Source organism: Gracilinanus agilis, chromosome 5 (assembly GCF_016433145.1).
Source record: "Gracilinanus agilis isolate LMUSP501 chromosome 5, AgileGrace, whole genome shotgun sequence".
NCBI classification, from domain to species: Eukaryota; Metazoa; Chordata; class Mammalia; order Didelphimorphia; family Didelphidae; genus Gracilinanus; species Gracilinanus agilis.
The window spans coordinates 49,680,938-49,700,674 of record NC_058134.1 but is presented as its reverse complement, the minus strand read 5'-3'; the positions used below and the strand labels follow the sequence as shown (position 1 = coordinate 49,700,674).

At 34.4% G+C, this 19,737-nt stretch overlaps 1 protein-coding gene across 2 annotated transcripts in view; it reads right to left on the bottom strand.

Moving 5' to 3' along the window:
• The window catches only part of FAM133B (family with sequence similarity 133 member B), a 42,404-nt gene that overhangs the window by 17,600 nt on the left and 5,067 nt on the right, over window positions 1-19,737 (bottom strand). For both annotated transcript variants that reach the window (XM_044678787.1, XR_006506395.1), the window contains exons 2-9: window positions 15,445-15,542; window positions 14,367-14,445; window positions 10,691-10,765; window positions 10,359-10,391; window positions 9,839-9,901; window positions 8,334-8,426; window positions 5,979-6,029; window positions 4,315-4,410 (exon numbers count right to left, since the gene is read on the bottom strand). In XM_044678787.1, the coding sequence (XP_044534722.1) occupies window positions 4,315-4,410; window positions 5,979-6,029; window positions 8,334-8,426; window positions 9,839-9,901; window positions 10,359-10,391; window positions 10,691-10,765; window positions 14,367-14,445; window positions 15,445-15,542 (588 nt within the window). The remainder of the gene's footprint in view (window positions 1-4,314; window positions 4,411-5,978; window positions 6,030-8,333; window positions 8,427-9,838; window positions 9,902-10,358; window positions 10,392-10,690; window positions 10,766-14,366; window positions 14,446-15,444; window positions 15,543-19,737) is intronic.

The following is a 19,737-nucleotide window of genomic DNA, read 5'->3' as shown; positions in this document are numbered from 1 at the left end:
TGGAGCCACTACTTGAGTCACACTCTCCACCCCTTCCCTCATCTCAAAAAGAGCTGATGTGAAACTGGACATAGGCAGCATCCTAGCTTTTCTTACGACCTTGGTTGGCTATAAAAGAACCTAACCTTCAATAAGGTTTCTTTGGGTACATGTTTGTGTATGGGCCCTCTCCATTCTTCCTTTCCTGGGGTGAACTCTGACCACAAAATCATTTGCTATAAAATATAGGAATTTAAATGGTTTGAAGAACTTGATTATTTACATTAAAAAAAAAATCCTATGGACTTGGAGAAAGCATTAAACCATGTTACTTAACCTGAGTCATATCTATCTTGCAGAGGTAATACTAATTGCCTCATGGGAGTTTTTGTGAGAAACATGCTTTGTGAAAATTAAAGCACTAAAAATAAATGAATTATTTAAAGAATTATGAAAAATCATAAATTTGATCTAGCCTCTTCTTCCCTTGTTTAAATTCAGGCCCCAAACCATATGCTACATGTCAATGGGTTAACTCAATTGGACACCCACCAAACAACAAAGCCATCTTGGCAATGTATGTCGCTTGATTACTTTTAAAAGACTGGATTTTACCAGAGGTCCTGCAGTGTTCTTGAATTTGATTAACTCAAGACACTGTCATCCACAAACAGAGGCATACAGAGAAACCTGCCACCTATACAGAATCATCCTTCCATTTGTGCCTACCTTTTAAGCCAGTGTTATAACTATTAGGGATATGCCCAAAGGTCAAAGAAAAGGGTTCCATATATATTAAAATACTCATAGTATCACTTTTGTGGTAGCAAAAAACTGGAAATAAAATAGGTGAAATATTCTCTGGGGAACAGTTGAACAAATTCAAAGTATATGAATACACTATAAGAAGGAAGGCATATTTGGAATACAGAGAAACACAGAATGAAAAGTTCTAATTCTGATTGAAAAAAATCTAACAGTATACATGACCACGGTAATGAAGAAGGAACCAACATTAAAATTCAGAATTCAGATAAGTGTAATAACGAATTTTGATATTTGAGGAACGATGATCAAACACAGTGTAATGTAATCATGTACCAGGTTTGGAATAAAAAGACATGAGTCTGGAGGCAGTGAGGTGGCTCAGCTGATTGAGAGCTAGGCCTACAGATGGGAGGTTCTGGGTTCAAATAGGGCCTCAGACACTTCCTTAGCTATGTGATCCCAGGCAAGTCACTTAATCACTATTGCTTTGCCCTTATTGCGCTTCTGCTTTGGAACCAATACAAAGCAATGATTCTAAGACAGAAAGTGAGGGTTATTAAAAAAAACAACAACACCTAAAAATCCCATGGGTTCAATCCCGCTATTGGCATATACCAACTGTTGGCAGAAAAATCAGTTCCTGGATGAGTAGTTTCTTCATTTGTATAGTGGGGATAAAACTTGGAATTTACATATCATAGATTGTGAGGTTCCACTAAAAAAATGTAAAGTGCTTCGCAGGCCCTAAAATGCTATATAAATGCTAGCTATTACTATTACTACACAATATCAGTTATTAATCCCTCATCCACTTAGAGGGCATAAATGACTGGTGAGGATGGTGCCTCAGGTATCAGATGTGGTTAATGTGGCTTTATATGTTGCTTAATTACTTTTATTTGGGTAGGGTTCTGGGAAGTTACAGTGATGTAAAAAATGAACAGGTATTAATAAAATATTTGTATTTAATAAAACTATTAGTGATATGCAGGCAAGTAATTTCCAAGCTTTTTGATTTTTAAATTCTGAAACTTATTTTCTAATATTTTTTGTCATATTTTCCATGTCTACCTTTAGCTTTGAAGTTATTTGATTTATAGATGACCTTGAAATTCTTACAAAATTTCTGTTTCTTCATCCTCTGCTTCATACTGGAACATAAACTAAGTCTGTTTTCATGGAGGTCACCTTGCCCATATTTGTTAGCATACCACGAAGTAAGATGGACCATTGTCCTATGAAATAAGGTTTCTTGCTTGCCTTTGGGATGAGGGTGAAGTCTTGTCAACATGAAAGGACTTCTGCCAATGCCATAATTTACCTTTCTCCAAGTAGGACCAATAAGCTATCCTAATATTTCAATGCAATTTTTTTGTCTTCTGGTTTTCTTCACATAAAGAATATCAGTTACTGATAGTTTCCTTCACAAGGTACCACAACTAATTCACATGACTATAAACATATGGGTAACTATCTCCCATGATTACTGGGTAAAGATAAAGATTACATACTTAGGATGCCAGCTAAACTAATATTTATAAACATAATATGGAGAGGCAGCTAAGTGGCCCAAGGGACTGAGAGCCAGGCTTAGAGGTGGTAAATCTGGGGCTCTAATCTCACCTCAGACACCTGCCACTTGGTTCTGGAAGTCACTTAACTCTCATTGGCTAGCCCTTACCACTCTTTTGCCTTAGAACCAGTAAACAGTATTAATTCCAAGAAAGAAGGTAAGTGGTAAAAAAAAAGTGTATAAAATGTAGTTATTACATCATTTATATCAATCGATTTGGCAGATCATCACTGCTGGGATTACATTCCCAGGAAGTGATTTACAGCAAGAAAAAGCCTACAAAAATAAAAATATTCATAGCAACATTTTTTGAGATAACAAAAAGCTGGAAATAAAACATGTTTCATGATTGCTGAAATAGTTCATCAAATCATGCCCCATGAATGTGGTCTCTTTCTCTTATACCATATAAGCAATGATGAAAATGAAAACTTCTGAGACACCAGAGAAGTCTTATATGAAGTGATGATGAATAAAATCAAGTTTTTTTTTTTAAAAAAAGACCACATACTTGACAAGAGGACTGCAACAATGTTAAATAAAAAAAATTAACACAAAGAGACAACATCAGTTAAATATATTTGCTGATTCAGTACAATGTCAAAAATTTAAGGGTATATTCCTCCTTTCTTCTTAAAAGACACTTTTTTTGTGGGTTTAAGATAGGAAATTGCTTATTATATCAAAAAACCTATAGGTTTAAAAAAATAACTGTTCATAAAGTTTAAAAACTGACTTTTAGTACTGTCTACTCTTTTTTCTATAACTCTCACTATAGAAGAGGGCTAAGAGGTTCAAAGAAGATTAAGGGATATTTTGTATTTTTAAGCATTTCATGGGTTGTTGCCATGGCTAAAGCATCCAACAAGTAAAATACTATATAATCTAAGTGAGGCATTCTGTGAAATCTCCCAATTAATTTTGGTACAGGGGTACCAAGAAACAACTAGTGAAAGGCCTGAAATCAACATTATGCTCATGATAAAAGAAGAATTAGTAGGAATAATTAATAATAAAAAGTTGGATGAATCAACAGATCAGCTACATTAACAGTGATAATAAATATGAACAGAACAAAGTCACCCTATGCAATACTGCTGCTGTCCCCCTTGGTAGCTATTGTAGCAGTTCTTTTTCAAACCCCACTACTTTTATATCCTTCATACAGCTCAGAAGCTTAGGGGAAAAACTCATTATTATCTTGTCTTATCAAGACTAATGTTAATTGTGTAGTGGAACATTCTGTCATCAATAGAAAAGGAAATGTTAACTGCCAGTATTCAAAACCACTTTAGTTTTGTATACAATATCTATGAATAACATATCTAAAACTATAAACAGTATAGTTAATGAAAAACAAATCCAACAGTTTAAACAAGAAAGAGGACTTAAAATCCTTGGGTTTTATATTGCAAAGATGTGGAAATTAAGTATTAAAATGATCATATAACACTTTTCTATTTTCAGTAAATTCTTCAAGGCTTAATTATAACAAGTATTTTTTTTTAACTCTCATTTTTCATTTTGGAATCAATACTCTGTATTGCTTCCAAGGCAGAAGGAGGGGTAAGGGTTAGACAATGGAGGTTAAGTGACTTGCCCAGGGTCACACAGCAAGGAAGTGTCTGAAGCCACATTTGAATGCAGGACCTCCCATCTCTGGGCCTAGCTCTCAGCCCACTGAGCCACTTTATCTACCCCCATCAAGTACTTAACTTTTAAAGTGAATTGATTTTACATTGAAGACATTTTATCATCTGAAAAAAATACACTTTAAGGGGACTTAATTCCAAATATATTTAAAGCTTCTGAGATAAGCTATATAAAAACATACTTTAGCCTAGTCTAATACATATGTAATACTTATAGTCTACAACTTCATGTCATTTTTATATTATATTAGACTAGAAAGTTATCAGATTAATCAAATGCTTACAATCTTTATTTCTTTTTGCTTTAGTGTATGACAAAACAGATTCAATTTACATACTAACCTCTTCTATGCACTCTGATTCTGATAAAGATTCAGATGATACAGGTTTATCTTCAGAATTCATCTTCTTTCTTTTCTTGCTTAGACTTTTGATATCCTGTGAATTCCATATTATTATTATATAGTTATTCAACATATATAATTTCTACTGAGAATGAAGAAACATGAATACATGTAGGATACCAGCATATTAAACACATCTTATATTTCTAAGGTCTAGTTTAATAGTAATAATCATCTTTAAATTTTTATTTCCAATTGTACAAATAATGACTGAAATTGGGGGAGGTTTGTTTGTTTTTTAAACTCTTAACTTTTGTGTATTGGTTCTCATTGGTGGAAGAGTGGTAAGGGTGGGCAATGGGGGTCAAGTGACTTGCCCAGGGTCACACAGCTGGGAAGTGGCTGAGGCCGGATTTGAACCTAGGACCTCCTGTCCCTAGGCCTGACTCTCAATCCACTGAGCTACCCAGCTGCTCCCTTGGAGGTTTTGATTTGTATGTCCCCAAAGTTCCACTGCTTGGTTCCTCCATATCTATTTTCTCACTATGTTTATCTCTCCATCATTTACTAAATTATACCTAATATGTATATTTTAAAAAATTTATAGGACAACTCTATAATTAACTAAGTTAGTGTCTTGAAGGCAGAGTCCTAGGTTTTCTACTTCATTAATATCCATCTCAATGCCTCCCTTATATTACAGCTACAAATGTAGCAGGCTTTAAAAAAATGCTTGTTGGTTCCAATTCAACAGATATTAAACACTCATTTTGTGTAAAATACTGTGTTTTACTTACAAAGCAAATATTTCAAATTCAAAATAATAAAATTTCAAATCAAAGTCAAATTAGAGAATCATTTTTTGCAGTGTAAAATTACTGTTCAAAAATTTTTCTGAATTCCTTAATATACTTAAGTGTTTGTTTATAAATTAGTTACTTGAAGAGGGACAAGGATTGTCAGAAAATGACATAAAATTTTCTTAACAATGAAGGATATCCAAAAGTAGGGTGGGCTGCTTCTATAGTTATTGGGCTCCCAAAGGTTCTTTAAGAGAAGGCTACCTGATTATTTTAGGGGGATTTCTATATAGCTAAAGCATTAGATAGCCCCTGTGTTCCTTCAAATTTTGAAATATTTTATAAGTTATTACTAATTCCAAAATTAAGAAATTAAAATAAAAATCTGTGATGTTATTATATAAACAAGTAGAGAAATATAATTTGATTTAAGTCTATTTATGAGTAAACTCTTTAAGATGTACAAATAGCATAAAGCAAGGTTGAACTGTTACCAAGTACTCACTTTAAAATGAATTGATTTTACAGAGAAAACATTTTAAGAAAATACACGTCAAGTGGAATTCCAAATATATTTAAAGTTTCTGAAATAAACTATAAAAATCCAATCTGAGCAATAACTGTTTATATTGTTTATAGTCTGTCTAAAGTAGAATTTTAATCTACTACTTTATTTAACATTTAATTTCAGTAGGTAAAGTTTATGAAATGGATAAAACTTCACAGAAATAAATAGGTCAAAAAGGACATGCATTTGCTGCATGCTTTTTAACTAATATCAACAAATACGACATTCCGAAGATATTAAAAAACTAACATATAAATATTAAGAATTTCAACATATTTAAAACCTTATTTTTACCTTTTCTCTTTCATGTTCGTCTTTTGACTTCTTTTTTTTCTTAATGCCATCCTAAATGAAGTGAAAATATCAATTTTTAATGTAATAACATTAGTAAAGAATTTATATAATTGACACAATTGATCAAATATGGATAATCATATTGAATACTACATGTTTACTGTTTTAAAAACAGAAAAATTATCAAAGTAACCTTTATATGTAAGAGTTTTCACACCAAGCTGGCTGTGATTCTATATTTCAAATGCCACTTTCCCACTGAATTACAACTAAATGGAAAATATGTTTTAGAGTGCTTAGAAATAATCTTTGTTTCTCAAATGGAAATCAAAGGGGTAAAGGTTTGCTAAATCTAAACCCCACCAGGCCCGGGCTACTTGACCTAAATTATTATTGAGAAAGCTAAAACCTAATTCTATTCCTTTCCTTTAGTTGTTACAATTGCTCAACTTGTGGCAATTCTACCAGAGGTAAAAACCTATGAATTATTTGCTCGTCTATTATTTACTATCTATATACCTGACTATCTTTCCTATTAAAAATAACTCATTCTGATTTGCTATTTTTATGAATAACAAATAACATCTAAAAATATGGTGTCATCTTTGTTTTTCTGTCCCCCAAAATTAGTTATTTTGATTTGTCAATGCGTGCAGTCTCTCTCACATGCAACTCTTCCTTCCTATTCCCACCTAAGCACATCAGACTTTCCCAGAGTATTACAAAATGTTTCTTAGTGGTAGCCTACTGTCTACCTGTCCTCCTCCAATCCAAAGGGTATATTTATAAAATGAAATGATGACAACACAATAATTCTCTTTGATATTTTAAGAACTTGTGTGGAAGAACAATTAGATTGGGTATACTTAGTCAAAGTGGGGCAAAAGCTGGAGAAGTAAGTGAAAGCTGCCACGAAAGCAATCTATAACTGATGTCAGGAAAAACTTCCTCCCCTCCCAGAAGGTGGAGTGGGCTAATTCCAGATGGCAAGTTCCCCTCTCATGTGGTTCTTCAAGTGGAAGTTGGAAGACCATGCTTGGGATTTGTTAGGGTAGGAATTCCTTTTGTGTGTAAGGAGGATTCAATGTATGCTGAGGTTCTATCTCTCTCTTAAATTCTGTAAGACTTCCATGAAAACTTTGTTATTTTGGAATGTACTTTTAAGCTTTTCAATACATCTCTACTTTGATTATGGCTATTTATATTTGTATTATTTTTTACTCTACTAGAGTTTAAGCTCTGTGAGGCAAAGCCTATAGTTTCTATCTCTTCCAAAGCATAGCACAGGGTCATGCACATAGTATGTGCTCTAAAAAATATCTATTGGATTAAAACCATGATGATGGCTTCTTTGTTCTCTCTGTAGCAGGGACCACAGGCTGTGAGAGCAGCTGTCCACCTTTCTCCCTTGCTGGTAGGGGTTTACCTCTTGGGATCCCTCCTTGTGGCTAAATGCTCCAATTTCCTTTGTTATCTATCTCTGAGAGACTTAAGTCTGATATTTTGATTCTAGTGCTCACTGGACACTATCATTTGTTTTCACTGTGTTGCACTCTTGTGATCAAGCCATAGGCCCCTCCCTACTTCCCAACCATCTCTTCTGAAATACGTTTATGCACCCATATGCCATATTCACTAAAACTGTGCACTGCAGGCTTGGCAAGGCTAAAATCTGCCAGAGTAAGTGTTCTAAATGACTTCCCATTAACCCTGAACTTCTGGTGTATTGATGCTTCACTCTTGGGCAGTAACTTTCAGTGGCTGAAGGAAGTGTTTCAGAAGACTCAACTGTGGAAAAATGATGTGTAATTTGAAGCTACTTCTTATACTGAAGGGAACATAATTATCAAAGAGGTCAAGCTCTTATAGTGCTTGGACAGACATTTGCTACAAGATTAATAACTATTGTGGAGAAAGCTCAGATGTTTACAGATTAAGTGTTAGGAGTTATAGTCAATTTAACAATCAGAAATTGAGATAAAAACCTAATGAGTTAAAATGTAAATTACTATTGCAGCACAGGGGCAATGAACAACTTCCTTAAATAATAGGTCCAATGCTCAGATCTCTAGCACTTCCCTAAGCGGAATGGATTTCTTCTTTGGAAGCAAAGGCTCCAAGGTCAACAGTCTTGGAGGCAATACTATTCTAAAATAACACCAATTGGTTTTGGATAATAGTTCCAAGACACTGGAAACAGGATAAATATTGTTTTGGGAGGTGTTTGTGTGAGTCAAAGTATGTGGAAGTCAAGGCATATAAATAAGCAGTTATTTGAATTTCTCTATGAAAGATAAAAACATGTATAGACTCTAATTACAAATGACAAAAGAGCTGCCATCCCCATTCTGTTACCTTACTATCTGATTCAGATTCTGATATGGAACATTCTGAAGATCTATGTGAACGATATTTCTTTTTTCTTCTTTTTTTCCCTTGTTTCTTATCCTACATAAAACATGTAAGAAAAAAAAAATGGGTTTCTAAATCATTAAACTCTCCTAATATAATTTTTGCATTTTATTTATTTCTTACCTTAATCAATTAAAGAAAAGGATTAAAAAGGGATTAGTTGCCTTATAGAATTGCCAATTATTAATCTACAAATACTTCGTTCAATCTGCCAGTCTTTACAATTCATTTCAACAAACAACTATTAAAAGCCTATTATGATCAGGGTAGGGAGGCAGGTATGGCAAAGAAGATGGAGAGCCAATCTTGGAATCATGGATCATGAAGACCTAGATTCAAGTACTACTTCTGATCCACATTAGCTGTGTAACCATGGGCAATTCATGTGTTTTCTGTGCTCTATGCAACTCTCTAAAAGGATAGAGGCATTATCTGATTTGCACTGATAGCTTGCATATTGGGAGATCCCAACATAAATGGGTTCACTGATCCAGACTCCTTTCGCTCTACTTCTAAGCCCCTACTCCCATCTGAGTACATGGCACCATGCTAGGCTCTGGGAATACAAAGACAAAAATAGTAACAGCTCCTACTCTCAAAGAGCTTATTCTACTTGGTAGGCAGGAGGGCGAGTTGGGGGGGATTGAGCCTTCAGGGAAAGTGATAGCGTGAGGAGATATATAATAGACACATGAAATGTAATACGAAGTAGGGAATATAAAAGACATCAAAGTACTCTAGCAAAATGTGGGGAAAAAGCAATAAAAAGTTGGAGGATTCAGGAGGGCTTCTCTAAGGCAGACATAACATTTGCACTGCACACACTGCAGAAAGTGTATGTGAATGCTCTCTGAGTTTGTGTAACAAGTAGTCTAGGTTTACCAGGATGCAGCCTGGGAACCCCAGGAAGTTGTGAGTGACTGAGGGGTTCTGAGTAGGATTGAAGAGACATTGTGAGGAGATTATCAATAAGACTTGAGCAATTATTGATTCCTGGAATGTCAGGAAAGGGTTCACTGCTGCACTAGTTTGCTGTTTGACCTTGAGTAAGTCACTTCACACCTATCTATAGCCCTCAATCTTCTTAGCTGTAAAGTGTAGTGGTTGAACTAATCTTTAAAATTTCTTCTAGCTCTTATCATTCTAGGATTCTATGAACTGTTTGTTGATATTCTTTTTCTTTATAGACTTGTTAATGAATACAATAATTTCACAAAAGGAGCAAAAGAACACTAAAAAAGCTCTAATATAAATATCTGTCTTTTATACCAAAGCTTTTCTATCACATGGGTATGTTTAATAAAAATCGTGTATAGTTAAAAAAAGGCTGGTCTACATCATAATGAATTTTCTTAATGGGTCTTGCTACAGTGTAGTCAACACATTTAAAAGCAATTCTAGAATATCATATTTCATGCAGTATATTAAAAACAATATTTCACTCTCACCTCATCTTCTGAATCCGAAGAACTGCTGGAAGAACCAGAGCTTGATGAAGAAGAGGATGAAGACTTGACCAAACACAAAACAATTAAAGCTTGTGAGATGCAGAATTTGTTCATTGCACTGTGCCTCATCAAATTATTCTAAAAGATTGATCAATTTATTTTCTAAGGGAACAAAATGCTATGTTCCTAAGATTCATTTATTTTTTCTAAAAATTGAGATTTTTTTTCTTACTATTGAAATATTACATTTTAAAAGAAAAACTAAATTCTAAAGCATGCATAATTCAAACTAAAATCTAGTTAAATTTTTTTCTTTTAATAGAAATGAAAGAGTCCTAGGTTTATGGGGGCCAGAACCTTTCTATCTACTCTCAACTGATACAATCAGATCCTTAGCTTCAGCCTAGTCATTTAATCTGAGTCAGATTAGTAATAAGATTTAAACCATTCTTACTTTTCAGGGCCTTAATCCATTTACATTTGGCAAAAAGGGAGGAAAAAAATGGAAAACGTTGCTCACCCTACCAGATTTCTTCTTTTCCTTTTTCTTTCTCTAAAAAATAAATAAATAAATATCAGGTTGTGATTAAATTCTGTCAAGTCAGAAGTCTAAGTAATAAAATAATCTCAATTTTTAAATGCATTATTAGCAGTAGGTAAGATATTAAAAAAATTTTAATATCCATATACTTTACAATGTATTAATCAATCAAGAAACATTTATTAAAGTGCCTACTATGTGCCAAATATGCTAAATGCTGGGATATGAAGAAAAAAAAACCCCTATCAAAAAACAATCATCACCTTTCATGGTCAATATATTAACATTAAGATCATTACTAGGAGCATTACCTCTCTTTTCTTTGACGAACTCTCACTTCCACCTAACAATTTCTCCCTGTGTTTTTCTAGTTCCTTTTTCCAGTTCTGAAAAAAAAAAAGAACAAAAATATATTACAAACAATTCTCCTATAAAAATAACTAAGAAAGTGAATTATCAGGTAGTTCAATAAATAATTACCAAAAGAATGCTTTTTTTTTACATTTTTTTTTAAACCCTTGTACTTCAGTGTATTGTCTCATAGGTGGAAGATTGGTAAGGGTGAGCAATGGGGGTCAAGTGACTTGCCCAGGGTCACACAGCTGGGAAGTGGCTGAGGCCGGGTTTGAACCTAGGACCTCCTGTCTCTAGGCCTGACTCTCACTCCACTGAGCTACCCAGCTGCCCTAAAAGAATGCTTTTTGAGGGATGATTTCAGAATCTAAGCATACCACTATTAATGAGGAAATGCTTTCTATGTTCCAAAAAGATGACAAATTTTTCCAGAACCCATTCATTGGTAACTGACTATACCAGTGATGGGCAAACTATTCCCCACAGGCCAGATCCAGGCCATTGTTAGCCCATCACTGCCTTAATTGCAAATGGCAAACTACGGCCTGGATCTGGGCCGCAGGGAATAGTTTGCCCATCACTGGACTATACAATATAGTATTTGCAACCATCCAATCACAAAACAGAACTATGGGACTGTGTTTCTGTAGGCAATAAATATTATTTCTATATCTATGATATTAGACATTTTATCTAATTTAAACTAATTTTTGGTTAGAAGTCTTTGTGATCCTTTTGCCATTTCCATCTTCTCTACATAATCTTTTCCCTGGAGGGATGAATTGACTATTTTATGTACCTTTCCCTGAACAAAGTATCATGCCATGAAGACTAGGTATGGGTTCCTGATGTCTTTTGTTCCTAATTTGGTTATACTGGATATGGAGTTTTATTTGTTCTTCACTCTGTATCAATTCATGAGTCTTCCCATGTTTCTCTTAATTCTTTATACAGGTATCCCTCCCACACTTTCCCCATCACAGTTTTGATATATTTCAGTTTGGCAATAGAAATTAAATGGGAATTTTTGGGGAGTTGCAGAAGCTGCATATGATAGGTGAAGGCCTGCATATGATACAGAAAAAGTTTAGAAAACACATAGCCCATGATCAAGTATTTAACCCAAATCTTACAATAAGGTACTATAAACATTCCATAAAAGAAAAAGAAAAAATTCAGACCTTCTCTGCAGAGCCAAAAATTTTTACTTGGATTTCTAGATCTGGAGGATGCTATGCTCCATAATCCCTATGGTGGGGAAGGGATACCTGTATCTGTCATTTTAGTGCACAAAAGACTACTACATCTACACATTATGTTTTATTCAGGCAATCCCCAATCAATAGTCACTCACTTTGTTTCCAGTTCGTTGCTATCACAAAACATATTATGAATGTTCCAGTATATATTATGTACAATTACTTATGTTCTTGATCACACACACACACACACACACACACACACACTCACACAGTAAGAGAATCAATGGGTGAAAGGGTCAGATAGAAAATGGAACAGTTTAAGTCACTTCTTTCGCATACTTAATTGCTTTCTAAAATGGCTGAATTTACAAGTCAGTCAACCTAATTTACTTGGTGCAAAGTGAAATCTTAATTGTTTTATTTTTTATTTCTCTAATTATTATTGATTTGAAGAACTTAAAATATGGTTTCTGATAGTAAGCAATTTTTTTAAACATCATTTGAAAAATCATCTATTCAAGCATGGCTCTTGCCATTTTAAATTTCCCTCTTCCTTTTTTGGCTAGAGAATCTGTCTTTTCCCCATCAGAGAGTTGTGAAAGGTAACCTCTCTTCAGAGTGAAGAATGTGACCTTTTCTTTTTTTAGCATGAGACCTTTTAAACACTGGTCACACATGGATTTAGATTTGGTGTTTAAACCTAAGGTCAGCTGAATTGCTTTCCAGTTCCTCTAGATATTTTATGTTGTGGGCTCCATTGGGCTACTCTGTTTGTTTACTTCTTATTTGTTTCAGTGATCTACTTTCCTATATTTTAACAAGTCCCAAAGAGTGGGTTTTCATTATAACTGCTTTAGAACAGTTTGAGATCTGATATTGCTACACTCCCTCATTCTGAACTTTCCATCTCATTATTTCCCCTTAAAGATGAGAGGCTCTTAACCTGGATTTTGTAAATTTATTATGATTTTCATTTTTTTAAACTCATACTATCCATCTAAGAATTAATACTATGTATTGGTTCCAAGGCAAAAGAGTGGTGAGGGTTAGGCAATAGGGGTTAAATGACTTGCTCAGAGTCACACAGCTAGAAAGTATATGAGGCCAAATTTGAACCCATTTGAATCTCTTGTCTCTGGGCCAGGCTCTCAATCCACTAGCCATCTAGCTGCCCACATTAACTTATTTTTTAAACTAAATTTTTGTAAATTATTTAAATATAATTGATTTCCTATATAATTCTATGTAGTTTATTTTATGCATTTAAAAACCTCCCTTAAAAATCGAGAATGCCAGTTTTAGACCTTTTATTCCTTTAATTTACTTTCACCATTATTCTGTCTATTAGTCTGAACAAATCTTTAACTTAATTTAGATTTTGTTATTTTTATTACATTGGCATGGCCTGGTCATAAGTATTATAGTAAAAATTTTTTTCAGTTATTTTGTGTCTTCATTTCTGTACACTGTTATGTAGTTATACTTATATGTGCCACGAGTGAATTTATTTATTATTTATTACATTTTTTATTACTTTTATTTTTATTACATTTATTATTATTTATTACTATTTATTACATATTTTAAGTTTACAAAAATTTTTACTTAAAATTTTCTTTATTATCTTTTAAAGTCTGATTTTGCCACAATGTGGGGGATAAATACATCTTTTTGCCTTATATAAGTGTTTTCTCTAAGGTTTTTTTTAAAATACTTAACACTGTATAAGTTCATAATGGAATTTTAGTAGTTTCAGCAAGGCAGCTAAAGGATATGCAGTAAGGAGAGTGCTAAGCCCGGAGTCAGGAACACCTGAGTCCAAATCAGACCTCATACACTTACTAGCTATGTGACCCTAGGCAAGTCACTAAACCCTGTTTGCCTCAGTTTCCTCGTCTGTCAAATGAGCTAGAGAAGAAAATGATAAACCACTCCTGTAACTTGGCCAAGAAAACCCCAAATGGGGTCAGGAAGAGTTGGACACAATTGAAAAAATGAAGAATACAAAACAAACAAACAAAAGCAGCTTTAGTAGCTTGGTATTTAGCCTTTTAAGTTTTGTGGGGAAATGGGTAAATGTTTTAAGGAATATACATCCAAAGATCAAATAACTCTTCTTTCTACAAAATATCCCACATAGTTTATAACTTACACAAGCCCACAATTTATAGTTTTAATGATAACATGGTAGTAAAAGCTGGTAACAGTCAAGTTTAGAAAGTTCAGACTAGCTATATTTCACACTGTTACCAAGAAGGTAGGGTGGATGAAATAAATAAGTTCACTATATGATATGGATATTGCTGTTATAAAAAACTGAACTTAATAATCTTTGGAGGGGAAAGAAATTAAACAATTTAAAATGGAAGATATTTTATTTACTTTAAGACAAAAAAAAGTTTCCATGTTAAAAAGTGTGCTGCTTACCAACCTCATTCATTTTTTCTTCAAATTCAGCTAATGCCTTGGAGCCTTTCTTTTTCTTTTCTAACTGTTCTTTCACTTCTTCCCTTAAAAAACAGAACATAAGTTTATACAGATCAAGGAGATAACAGGTACAAATTTCATATGAGAGATTAAGAATTTCCCCCCCAAAAAATCATTTCCAAAAGAAAATTATTATGTAATTATATTTTCTAATTTAAATATATTTTTCTAAATAGGCAAAAGATAGAGGTAAGAGGAAGGGAACAGACAAAGGTCCATGAAATATAAGAAACATAAAGAGTTTCAGCAAAGAATTCTGCTTACACATAAAATGAATTTCTTTCCTAACATTCTTTTAAGCCATTAACTGGAATTATTAATCATCATCTCTTTTCAAACACTCTTGAGAAAAAGGCATATCCATTTTCCATATCATTTGTTGTTTTTACTTGAACATTTAATGACAAATTTTCCATTCTCAAATTCAAACACAAAATACAATAATTTCTCCTTAAGTGTGTTCCAAGTGACAGTTACAGTAGCCCCGAAGTCCTCCAATACTGATACAGGTAGATGAATAGAGTAAATTTCATTAAATTAATTGATTCATTAAAAGAATTAAGGATTCTTGATACATTTTAACACTTTTAGAGGGCCTCCTCTGAAAGTCTTGTGATGTCACCATGTGGAAGAATGAAAAGGAAAATAAACTGTACCAGAAAGACTTAGTAACCAGTATATTATATTCCCAAATTTTAGAAAAATGTACTGAGTCAAGTAAAGTAGATTTGAACAATGAGCTCTCATTCTCTATCTAAAAAGAGATCAGAAAAGTATTATCTTAACATCTAGCTAAACTAAGAAAGATCAAAATTGTTTAAAAACACTTTTTAAAAGAAGGAAAAACCCATTTTCTAAGATTTATTGTTTCTTAATGTAAGGAATGTTTTTATCATATGACCCTGAGTTGATGTCACTAAAAAATTAATAACAAACAAAACAAGTCTTAAGGATTCTTTTGGCAAACAAAATAAGATTTTTACAAATGACACAGAAAGTAAATGAATAGTTTTTACAATTACCATGTGGGCCTTGGCCGATTCAGATAATCTTGTATTGTTGGCCCTGCAGACTGGGCAGGACCTCGAGATCTGGCCATGGCTATAGGATTCATATAAGCCTTGAGAGGGGAAAAAAAAGAGGAAAATAAATTAAACCAAAATTATGGTCTTTAAAAATAACTTCTATAACTTCTTTTCCTCTAACATTGTATAAAACCCAAACTAAAAAAGAAAATCAGGAAAGATTTCTAAAAACTTATAATCACCACTAAGCAAAATTTTCCTATTTCGAAAGGAAAATACTTAAAAAAAAACCCATTACAACAGCAACAAAATGCTTACAGTTTTGAGGGGTTTATTAAGGGAAAAAAGTAATTTCCTACATGTCTTGGGAGTCTGTAATAGAGATTTTGCTTGGTCTAAGTCATTCATTAGAATTAGGCAGTACCAACCCTAACCCTAATCCTGAGACCCTGAGCACATGATATTCTCAAAGAAAAGGTTACATTACTTACAAGACTTACAAGACAGGAAAACATATTATATTATATTTAAGAAATAATTTCAAAAAGGATTGAAACAAAACAAAAAGCTTTTTTTAAACCAGGGACCTAAAAGAAAATATGTTGTTTTATTAAAATTATTTGTATGCTATAATGTTCTTTTGGTTTAATCTGTGTCTCTTAGGCCTCATATTAATTTATTCTAAGAGAACAGAAAGTTGGCAGAATCAACATGAACACATTAATTATGCCAACATGCTCTTGGCTTACACCTAAAGGTCTTTGGTTTAAGAAGAAATATTCTTCAACATAATTGTAAAGGTTTAGACCTAAATATATGACATATAAAAAAATTTTTTTTAAACCCTTACCTTCCATCTTGGAATCAATACTGTGTATTGGCTCCAAGGCAGAAGAGTGGTAAGGGTAGGCAATGAATGGTCAAGTGACTTGCCCAGTGTCACACAGCTGGGAGGTGTGTCTGAGGCCAAATTTGAACCTAGGACCTCCTGTCTCTAGGCCTGGTTCTCAATCCACTGAGCTACCCAGCTGCCCCCTGCAATTTTTTAATAAGTGCCTTACAGATTATTTAGTCCAACCTCCTAATTTTATTTATTTTTTAAAATAATATTTTTCCAGGTTTACATGATTCATTTTCTTTCCTTCCCCTCTTCCCTGACCCCTCCTAGAGATGACACTGGACAATCCCCTAATTTTACAGAGGAAGAAACTAAAGTATTGACAAGGGATTAAATGACTTGCTCAAATTCAGTGACAGGGTCAGAACTACAAGATCCCAGGTCTCCTGACTGCCAGGCCAGTAGTTCTTGGAATCAAACCAGAGCTAAAGATTCATACAGAATGTAATTCTTCATTGGGGGAATGTTACAAGAACTGGTGCTAAGAATTAAATGTGCCAGACTTCAGAATTATAAATTTAGATATTTTTTTTTGTTGTTGTGCTCTTATGAATTCTATTCTATTGTATTGCTGAGAATTACCATCTATGTAATATGAAGAACGGCACTAATCAGAAGGCTTTGGTAATGCTCAACCTCTGTATATAATTACTACCATTTTGACAATAATAACAACTATATTACACCTAAACACAGCTATGCTTTACAAGTTGCCCAAGTTATCTTAATGACAATATAATATGGTCTACCAACATTTCTTTATTCTTCTTTGATTTTGTGTCATGTTGTATTTTTATATCTCTCCAATACCTACTTTGGACAAATAAAAAGTTCCTTAAAAATCTACTTTTCAAAAACTCAAAGTACAATCAGTCAGGTTATCAGCCTAATACTTCAACAAGGAAGCATGAATTCACATCTACACACTATCAATGGAAGGGAGTTGCTGTGGTCAAAAAAAAAAATTCATCATCCTAATGTTGAACTTGTCAATAACCATCTCTGACCTTGAGTAGGTCTTGTCAGACCTTGTGCTTGGATAGCAGGGCTTTTAAGAACCCCAAATCAACTCCATATGTATCTAGATGAGGAACAGATTGCTCCTACAAAACTTCCATCAAGAAAGCTCAACCTACTTTTTTTTTTTTTTAATTTAGTCCTCGGTCCCAAAAAGAAATTCTTTTAAGACCAACACACTTTTCTATCTTCTTTTGTAAAGTCTCCCACTCCATTGACAGAGCTTTAATTTGGTGTTTTCTATCAGTTGGATAGGTGACAGAGCAAAGAAATTGTCCAGTTTCTAAAAATTGGATAGTTCCATCATCATCTCACTGGCTCTACCATTTAAGAATTGTAAATTTCCAGATCAGACAAGCCCATACTGAAACAGAACCATAAGAGCACAAGCCAACTGGAAACATAAATAACTTTTGGATTATCTGTGCTTCTGTATTTTTCCATTAGCATAGCTCACAGAAAAGTTACCTGAAGCATAACTATATGACTACATGCCAAAAATGAAATGACTTTTTGATTATCTTCTGCTTCTGTACTTTTCTGTTAGTATAGTGAATAGAAAATTTAATTGAAGCAAAAGGTGGCAAGTGTAGGAGTCTGTGAGCAGGTACTTAGGAAAAATGGAATAAGTGGTATGTGGTATTTGATTGTTGGCTGGAGATGGATCCTGTCTCAGAAGGAACACTGTAATTATTTAAAAAGAACATGAAGGGCATCTCAGAAAGCAACTGTTACTAAATATAGTCTCTGTAAATTACTGAGTCCTGTTAAATCTAAACAAATTCGCAAACACTGGCTATTAAAAAAAAATCGCTCACATTAGCAGTAGTAGAAAGGTATTCACCAAAAGCATTAGAATTGCTATGCCAATGCCAGTTTTTCAAGTAGAAAGGTTTTTTAAATTTCGAGTATCAATATAAGCAGTATAGTACTGTTTCGAGCAGGCTGCATGGGACATGGAGTTAGGAAACAGTGTGTCCTAGTTCTGAGTCTACCGTTCACTAACTGAGTGACCTTGGCATAGGACTGATGACATGATCATAACATGACATACCATTTAGGGCTGGAAGGGTCTTTAGAGGTCATCTAGCCAAAACTGAGATTATCAATGATGCAAAAATCCAGAATTTGTGGTATGATTTACCAGGGTTACACAAGTACTAAATAGCAGTTTGGGATATGGGCTTGGAGTTAGGAAGACTTTGGTTCAAATTCTACTACTTTCTGTGCCCACAGGCAAGCCCTCCTCATTTTGGGAAGCCTTGGGTTCTTTGTCTGTCTAATGGGAATAATACCTGTAACACCAGCTGTCAAGACTCAAATGAGATGCTACATACAAAACACTTTAAGGTTTATGTTAACACCATTTAATAGCTCTCCTCTCCAATTCCAATATTCTTTCCATTATATCAGGTTTCTGTTAACTTCTCTAGGCTAGTTTCCTTTGCCTTAAAATAAAAAGGTTGGACTAGAATCTAGCCTATGGCGATCTTTATAGCTCCTTCCAAATTCTACGTTAAAACACATTATCTTTCCCCTGCACAAAATATCACCAGATTTCTGTGCAAATGGGAAAAGCAACAGCCTTAGAAGTTGTCATCTAAGACCTAAAAAAAGGGCTAGTTGGAAAGCTTAAAAAAAATTTTTTTTTGCCAGAACTCATAATTTCATCCCAAGTCCCCCTACCAGCATTAAACACCTGCTTTGCAACTTCAATTCTCTGTTTTTAACCTTTTTTGGGTCAGCCCTTAGTAGGCTGATGAAAAATGCCTTAAAATGGAGAAATAACTACATAGGATTACAAAGGAAACCAAGTATATAGAAATAGTTACACTTTTTTTTTTCTTTCTTTTTTTTTTTTTAAGAAAAGATCATTCCCAGGCGCCCGGACCTCCCATCTTGGTTGCCCAGGGCACTCTCACTAGCCAAGGGAGATCCCTCCTCTCCTCCAAGGACTCGAAATTAACAAAGGTCTCAGTCAGGGACCTTCTGGGTAAGAAAACACAAAGCCTGGTTGGGCCTCGGCCCCAGGGCACAGCACACTCAGCAGCATCTCCAGCTCCCAGGACTGAGGTTCCAGCAAACTGAGCTGACACCACTTCCCAACCTCCTCCCGCGATGGGAAGACAGGCAGGCAGGCAGGCAGGTAAAGAGACTGAAAGAGGATTTGAGGGCAGGTCGCAGGGCATAAAAATACCGGCCACCAGTGAAGTCCCGACCCTCGGGGAGCATCTATTCTAACAAGAGGGGAGGTGAGGAACAATGGGGGTGGGGGGGGAAGAGTAAAGACAAGAGGGGGCAGGGAGCCGGGAAAAGAAGCGGGGAGAAGGGCGCAAGGAGGGACAAGGGAATGGGAATAAAGTGGGGAAGGAGGG